Raw genomic sequence first — 8,857 nt, 5'->3', positions numbered from 1 at the left:
AAGGTACATTCACACTTCTGATTGGAAAGGGACACAGAATGGGAACTCTGCCAACTGGTCTTTTCTGCAGTTACTTGATAGAATACACATAATAAAGCTAGTCCTTCATGCATTTAAAAGCAGCTTTTTGTAGCCCTGCTTACAGCTAAGCCAAAGAAAGCACCAAGTCAACAAGAGTGCTTGTGGAGAACAGCTGGGTTCCTGCAAGCCACATCCACCGTCCCAAATGCTGTGAGATGGTGGTTGCTTTATACGCTAACTAATTTGCTAGATCCTCATTGTTTTATTCCTTCCACCTCTTACTGCCTACCTCTTTAGGAAATATTAACAACATCATCTCAATTTTCAAAGAAGTTATTGGGGCCAAGAGCAATGCCTAAGAAGACCTTCACTTTGTTACTGAAAAAGAGAATCTTAAAATATTTCTCCTTGGCATGATTGTTGTTCTCATTGGCAATGCAATATTGGTATCAAAACTATTCAAGACCAGTTTAGAGGAAACAGAACAATCAGACATTGCCAGTGCTAAATGTGTTGTGTTGGGCATCACTTGGGTAATATTGCTTTTCTTGGGGAAATTAGTGCCCTTGCATAGTCCCAGTTGACATTATCAGCCAACTCCATGCACGGGAAAGAAACCATATGTGGCCCTTCATCCCAACCATGCTGTAAAAGATGCTAGATGGAAATTGAGCAGGGGGTTGGACTAGATGGCCTGTATGGCCCCTTCCAACTCTGTGGTTCTGTTATTCTAAATTAGAAAATCACCACAGTTTAAACCCTTTAAGAGCCTCTTGCTTTCTTGGGAGTGCACCCACACCTTTTACATCTACAGAGATTTATAATTAGGCCCCCAGAGATGCATTACACCTTTACAAAAACCTTACCTAATACAGAACACATTCAGAATCCACAATGTCATCCTCTTCAATAGAATGGGGTTATGAAAAGAAAAAACGGGTCTCAATACAACAAAGTTACTGATTCATTTAACCTGAGGCTCAGAGGGTAACAGGTTTGCTCCCAAACAGGATACAGGCCAGGGCTGTTGCAAACTTTCTCAGCTAAGCGAGGCCACTATATTTCTATGTGGGAATTCAAACAAATGAATGGGAACTCTTCCTTATAACCAACAAAATTTATTATAACTTTCTCATGGTTGCCAACTGCCTGGAGAAAAAAATGTCCTACCCTAAAATGTATTGTCTCTATGAATTGTTCACATTCAAACATAACTAGTTGTATAAGAATGGTTATTTTGAATTTACAGAAACGTTTACCCACTTACAGAACCGTAAGTACCTTGGTACAAGTACAAGTTTATTGTCTTAGCCATAGGCCATAACAGAATACATCAGACTATAAAATGATAAACGGTAAAAAATATATCAGTATACTCCGACTTTGAATTAAATACTAAACTTATTCTGATTTTTGTTGGAAATGTATGTATTTACAAGGTCTGACAATCCAAGACTAGCTTTAGGTTTAAAGAAAATTTTATCCTGATGCTAAACAGAAGAGAAAGGAACAGGAAATTTGAGTAAGGACATCAGATTAAGAGTCAAGGTAATTATCATGCAAATTCCATGAAAACTAAAATATTCATGTAACCATCCCTATTTCTTATGTTTTCACCAGAATCCCTCTGGAGTCCTAACTTCAGCTTGGATCAAAGGCACAGCACACGAATGAATTGGGCTATCCAGAGAATTTTGGGAAGGGGAGACTAAACAAAAAAGAACCTTATTTTTTAATAATTCTTTTGAATTTTAAAACCACATAATTTCATTGATTGAGTTTACCCACCATTTCTGTCTTTGATACAAAGAGCAGGATTTTCAGTTTTCTCTTGGCAATTAATTACATCTGCAGCACCACTGACTGACCATTTGGGAAAAATAGCGATGTATTATTCCCACCCCCCAAAACTAATTTACTAAAGCAACCCTGATTCTCAACGATCTCTTTAGATTTCTGTTCCATCAAGAGCAAGCAGACATACTCATTGTAATGGACTTGGACTTTGAAGATCTAGATTCAAAGTCCTGCTGGCAATGCAATCCTGTGCTGAGTAATTCCAGCCTGAGTCCTTGGGTAGTTAGATGAATACTTAAGTTTTGAGCATATTTAGTTACTCATCTATCCTACCTCACAGGGTAGGAGAGTGGAGGAGAGGGACCATATAAGCTGTCCTGAGCTCCTTGGAGAAAGAGTAGTGTTAGATGTTTTGCGTGAATAAGATTGCAGGATTGATTCCTGGCAACTCCACTTAAAGGATTCGGGTAGCAGGGCTGGGAAAGACAATACCTCTGCCCGATACCCTGGAGAACTGCTTAGAGGACTAGATCAGGGCTAGATCAGGGGTCCCCACTCAAGTCGTGCAAGTGGACACTTTTAGAATTTTGATAATAGAGAATTGGGGTCACCACAAAATGGCTGCCATGGAGGGCTGGGGGCCCATCACAAAATGCTGGGAAGCTGCAAGCCAAGCATCCTCCTTTGGTGAAGTCACTTGTTTCTGGGTTCTCCTGCTCTAGTGATGTGGAGGAAAGCCAGGATTGGTTTTTTGTTTGGGGGAAGAAGCAAAGGGGCCCAAGGAAACCCCTTAGCATGCACTATGGTTCCCAGAGGCGCCAGGCTGGGGATCACTGGGCTAAATGAGCCAGTGATATGACTCTGGTTCAAAACAGAACAAAACCCAATGACAGATGTTACATTTCAGAGGAATAATATTTTATTTCATTAAAATATATCAGAAAAATGTATCCTGCAAAAGAATTAGGGTTCTCAATAATTTATTACTATTTACAGTAGCAAATTTTGTTTTACAATTATTATACAAAAGAACACTGAAAGGTTCACAGGAGATGTACCATAGTCCTCTGGGCTAAAGGAAAACAAACAAAAAAACCAAGACTAGTAACTTGGAATGTGCTTTTTTTCCCCTTTTCAAATCCTGTACATATGTTCTGGCAGATATACCATTTTAAAAGCAAAATCACGTCTATGCTTATAAACCTGAACTGGTTTTAAAACTATCATGGCCGCCTCCAAAGAATCTTGGGGGCTGTAACTTGGTGAGGGTATTGCAAATGCTGGTTTAAGAAAGCCCTGATCTCCGAAATACAGTTCCCAGGATCTCTGGATAGAAGGAATGACTGTTAAACCAGATGAAGTCATCAGAGTGTAATCTGAGTGGTGACAACAGGTGTTCTGCAGGCCGATCAGCTTGTGCCAAGAACAGGGTTAACATAGCATCATCCAGTCATTAAATGCTGCATCAAGTCTCTCATGCACACCACACACAAACTACCCCACTATCACACACAACCAGTTCTCCCCTTTCATCCCTATCTGTCTCAGGACTGGGAGCCATGACTGCGTCCCCTTTCCATAATGGAGTATGAGAGCCAACATTCTTTTCCTCCCGTTTACCTGAGAGGAGCATTTAACCGTGGTAAAGGATCTTTAAAGGTGCCCTGGGGCTTTAACAGCAGCACAGATAAACTTTGAGTTTCTGCAGCATGTCGCTGGAGGCAGCCAGACCACCCGTACTGCTACATGTTCCGTAGCTAATAAAGAAAAAGGAGGACCTATTTCAGTCAGGATAGAAACCCTGAAGGCAAGCCAGGGAGGAAGGGTGGAGAATGAGAAGCCGGGTGGGATTGTGAAACCATTTCTTAAGGGTAGAGACTGGAGGAACATGCATGCCCCATGGGCAGGGTTGCCAGCTCTGGGTTGGGAAATACCTGGATATTTTGGGGGACAGGTGGGATTTCAGCAGAGTATAATGCCACAGAATCCATCCCCCAAAGCAGCCATTTTCTCCAGGGGAAGTGATCTTTCTTACCTGGATATTAATTGTAATTCCCGGAGATCTCCAGCCACCACCTGGAGGCTGGCAACCATACCCATGGGGATACTTAGACCACCTTGTTACTGGATAAGAAGGATCTGTATGTGGGATAATAGGGAACACTGACGGCTTCCCTGCTTCCTATGCCCCCTATGATTGTAAAACTAATATTGATTTGTACTGTCATGAAACCACCTTTATGCAATATCAGAGACAGATTTATCCTCGAGCTGAAACTGCCATTGATTTGTCACTACACATAATCTCTCACTGGTAAATGATTCCTTTCCAATGTACGGTTTTACAGAACTACTTACTGCCTGGGTTAGCACCAGGGTGCCACGAGTCTCCATGCGCCTGCTCCAAGTTCCTAAAGTATTTCTAATTCATTAGGGCAGGAGACAGATGGAGATCCCATTTATACTGGAAAGCCATTTTTGGTTGGCATCCTTGTCGTGAAAATAAGCTCCAGCTCTTAGACAGCTAAACCACACCTCTCTTATGTAAACACTGTAATACTGAGAATTTCCCACTTTTCTGGTTTGTGAGAGAGGGGGGAAATATCCTCTGTTTTCTAAAAGAGCCTCTAGAAATTCTGACAAAGTATCTAACACTTATGGGGTTCTGCTCTGTTTTCCGAAGCAACTTGCTTGTTTCCTCTATTAATAACAATAATAGTATTTCAAGTGAGACAGAAAGGCCCTTGGAAGAGTCAATAAAACAACTCCAGGCCTAGAATAAATTAAGCAATCTGTTAATGTGTATTTTTGCTGTAGGCACACATGACATAAGGCATTGGTTAATCTGGCACCTCTCAGCGAACAAATCACAATGACACCTGTTATAAGGGGTCACTCTGAGGAACTGAAAAAGAAGCTGGTGTCTAAAGAAAGGTGACCTTCTGAAGAAAATGTTTAAAACATTATTACAGTGGGAAAGTTTGAGAAAAAAGTTATTTGAATCATCTTTGCAAGTCTGACCCTATTATCAGAAAGAAAGTGCACCATGATATTTTGTGCCATCAACTTGTGTTTGTCGGCATAGTGGCCACTGCTGACTTGGCTGCATCATGTCTCTTCTTGCTTCATTCCTTTGGCAATATGAATGGTCTCTCAGCTGTCCTTGATCTTTTCAAGGTGCCTTCAGAAGCCACAGTGAAGAACCAAGCAGCTATAAGCTTCCAGACAAGTATTTATAGCTAGCTGTGCTGTTCATCACACAGCTTTGGCATGTGTGACTAATGCAAAGGTATGGGGGCAGTGGATGTTGTGAATAAGTCCTCAGCCATGAAGTTCATTTGACAGTCTTAGTCCAAAATGTCTGTCTCAAATGGAACAAGGTGGTAGTATGACAAGTTGGTGACATAAGCTGCTGGGTCATCGCTGTCCTCTAGTTCTGAGGTAAAGTCACTAACGTTCTCAAACCTAGAAGGGAAAGAAACAAATTATTCTGTGCAGTCCAGGACCAAAAAGCATAAGCGTGACTAAGACAGAACATGCATAGAGAATATGAAAACTTAAGAGACACCTAGCCATCCCAGAGTCATCCATTAAACACACAATCTGATTTATAATACAGGCCAAGCTGAAAAGCTTTCTGTCATCAGGACAGATATGGCTGGAATACAGTTTCCTTTGTTGGGGGGCTCCGTTTTTCCTTTGCTTAAGGAAAAATATGTTTTACCTAACACAGTAATTTTAATGAAAGAAAGAATCCTATGTGGATTTCATACTCCACAAGAATTTTCATAACTGGATGATACTCACTACTTTTTAATCTTGCTCAAAATGTGGACAACGACTGGATTGCATAGGTGGGCCCATCACAAACAGACCACAATTTCCCATGTCACCAAAACCTTTCTAAAGCCTACACAACCAATCAATCACTGAGACTGCATTGAGACACCACATCAAATGAACATGAAGCCTTTATGCACACAAAAATGATGTGTTAACAGGAGCATGTATGCACCTCACTCTTCCCTCCACATGGAAAAATACAATGGAGGAATTTTGATTTCAAATTAATTGCAGTTACCTCAGACATACGAATGGCAGCTGTGCGGCTGAACTGAGGTTAGCTTTCCACCAACAAACCAGGATTCTTTTTTCCCCCAGCTCCTTCCCCAGATTTTTTTTCATAGTTTTAATTGATTTTTAACCCGAGAACATAACAATAATAACCATATGCCAAAATCAGAATTCTAAATAAAAGATTAAACCCTGGTTTAGAACTCTGGACTGATGAGGAGGAACCCAACTTTGATTAGTTTCAGTGCTTGTATTTGTACATCTCAAATAACTGGAGTTAATTTTAAATTGGGGGAGGGGGAAGCCAGGTGAATGTACGAAATAGGGTTGCCAGCTCTGGGTTGGGAAATACCTGGAGATTTTGGGGGTGGAGCCTGAGGAGGGTGGGGTTTGGCGAGGGGAGGGTTTTCAGTGGGATATAATGCTACAGAATCCACCTTCCAAAGGGGCCATTTTCTCCAGGTGAAGTGATCTCTGTCACTTGAAGATCAGTTGTAATCCCAGGAGATCTCCAGCCACCACCTGGAGACTGGCAACCCTACTGCAAGCCCAGCAATGGGCAGGGTTTGTGTACACTCAGGCTTAATACTAGCTTGACATCAGAACACAGCCAAAGACACCTTGCGCACTTACTGAAAACATTTTCCTCTGAAGCTGACCATGAAAAGAATCATATTCATTAGCCTAACTGCTACCTTTTACTGTGGACTTGGGTGAGGGAAGTTAAAGAACAAGCTTTGGGAAAGCGAGTTTTATAACTGAGGCCCTCAGATCTTCCATCTCCTTCAACAGCTGTTGCAAACACCTCTGCTCTTAGCACAAGTAATATATAATTTTAAAAATCTGCTCTTGCCATTTTGCTGGTGATCATTTTTGCAGCAAGTTAACAAAAAATACCTATGCTGATTTAGAGTGAAACAAACCCCTTCCTGTTTCTTCAGTTCTACATCCCTTCCTGCGAGGTCATCCAGTGACACAACCAAATTTAGTGCAAGGGTAGGAAGGGTGAATTTTTCATTGGATGAAAAATGGGGCTCTTTCTACTACATAACTGTATAGCTCCCAAAAGTGGCTTGCTAGGAATGTGAGTTGACCATCAAGATGGGCTTGTGGGGAATCCATTATTCCACCCTGCATATATACAGGGCCAGTTTGGTGTAGTCGTTATAAAAATTGGGTATAAATCCAATCTCCTCCTCCTCCTCTTCTTCTTCTCTACATTCTTCCCAAATACTTTGTTCACTCAACTTCAAAGCATTTAGATGGTCACCTAGTTGTCTGGATTGCAGTTTATTTGATATACATCATGTGAAAACACCAAGCGCCCATATCTATGTTGGCTACCACCACAAACATTCCAGAAGTTGGTTGAGTGACAAAGTGTCCAGCACAAACGGTCTACATTTTATTTAATAAAGCAGCTGCTTAAACTAGCAAAATGTTATTGTTTAGCCATGAATGCGGTTACAATTTGCCCTGCAGCCACATATTATCAGCTCTACTACTGACTTTTGTTAAGGCCTTGTTTGCAGACAATTAATTGGAAAGCCAGCATTGGAAAACATACTGCCCACAGTCTTGGAATGCATAGACAACCCTTTGCCAAGTTTCCAAGCCTTGGAAAACATGTAAAGCAATACAGAGAGAGTAAAAGAATCCTTATCATTTGAACAGTTCTACATCCCTGTTTTTCAGCCTGCAGTGGCTACATTATAAGAAAACAGTAATATTTTTGTATATCACTCTAAATATTTTTTATGGAAAAATAGTCAGAAAGTGCTAAAAACAAATAATAACTTGGGGGAAGAAGAGGTGCCTGTGCGTGTGTTCAGCTTCTGTGCAAACTGGTCCGTATGTGAGTCACAAACCTGTGCACTTTGTACTTTGGCTTACCTTGGTTTAGGTAAGCAAAAATGAAATATGTTTTGTGTTCTCTGGCTTTCTGTGCTGGCACTTGCTGTGATAGTTTCATGGTCCTTGCAATTTAAGTTGTGCTTCATTGAGAAAAGGGACCACTCTCCTGTTTCCTAAGATCCTGTTAGATATAATTTAAAATAATTCTCTAAACAGGAATTATGGACTCAGCCATAAATATTTGGACTGAACCATCAATATTTCACTGCATGGCTCGATCGTCAGGTCTTTCTTATTAACTACTCTTACTGCAGCACCAATCAAACATCAAGACAGAAACCACATAGAACAATCCAATGTTCTCTACACGCAGGACTCAAGAGGAAAGAGTTCTACTGAATTAAAAATGCCTCTTCCTACAGTGTGATGGAAATATCTGCCTGCTTCCCATTTAATTAAAAATTAACCCCCCCCCCGTGACCGATCACTGAATAAGATGGTACTCTCTGCATACACAATTATGTATCTATTTAATGCCCCACGTTCAGATGTATATTCAGAGCATAATAGTGATTCCTGCCTTTGAAATTAATTCACAGGAGCAGGGACTCATTATTTTGTTTGCTCGAATGTCGTTGTAAAGCCCAGGCCCTGCCCTCCGCCTTTCCTGGCCGCCGCCGGAGACTGGGGGGGGGGGCATTTAAATCCCTGGGTTCCCTGCCTGAACTTCTCCAGGCGCCCTGCAGCCGCAGGGCACCTGGAGAAGATGAGGCAGGGGAGCCAGGCATGTCTGCCTCCCTGCCCTCCCCCTCTCCAGCCAGTTCACCACGGCAGGTTGGCTGGAGAGGGGAGGTGGGCAGACACGGCTGCTTTCCCCCTGAGCCTCTCTGCTTTTGCGGAAGAGACTGGGTTCCCTGCCTGAAGTTCTCCAGGTGCCCCGCAGTGGGTTGGCTGGGGAGGGGAAAGGGAGGCGGGCAGACTTGGCCCCTTTCCCCCTGAGCCTCTCTGCTTTTGCAGAGAGACTCGGGGGGGGGGGGTTAAATGCCTGGGTTCCCTTCCCGATCTTCTCCAGGTGCCCTGCAGCCCTACATTAAGTAAGAGCTGGTAACCC

General features: G+C 42.2%; 1 protein-coding gene across 1 annotated transcript in view; it reads right to left on the bottom strand.

Moving 5' to 3' along the window:
* Positions 1 to 3,781: 3,781 nt before the first annotated feature.
* PXDC1 (PX domain containing 1) overlaps positions 3,782 to 8,857 on the bottom strand; it is a 45,041-nt gene continuing 39,965 nt past the window's right edge. The window contains exon 5 of the mRNA XM_015427173.1: positions 3,782 to 5,283. Within this exon, the coding sequence (XP_015282659.1) occupies positions 5,166 to 5,283 (118 nt within the window). The 3' untranslated portion in view covers positions 3,782 to 5,165. The remainder of the gene's footprint in view (positions 5,284 to 8,857) is intronic.

This window comes from Gekko japonicus, unplaced genomic scaffold, assembly GCF_001447785.1.
Source record: "Gekko japonicus isolate JY-2015 unplaced genomic scaffold, Gekko_japonicus_V1.1 scaffold812, whole genome shotgun sequence".
In the NCBI taxonomy this organism is placed as follows: domain Eukaryota; kingdom Metazoa; phylum Chordata; class Lepidosauria; order Squamata; family Gekkonidae; genus Gekko; species Gekko japonicus.
This window is presented reverse-complemented; position numbering and strand designations above follow the sequence as displayed.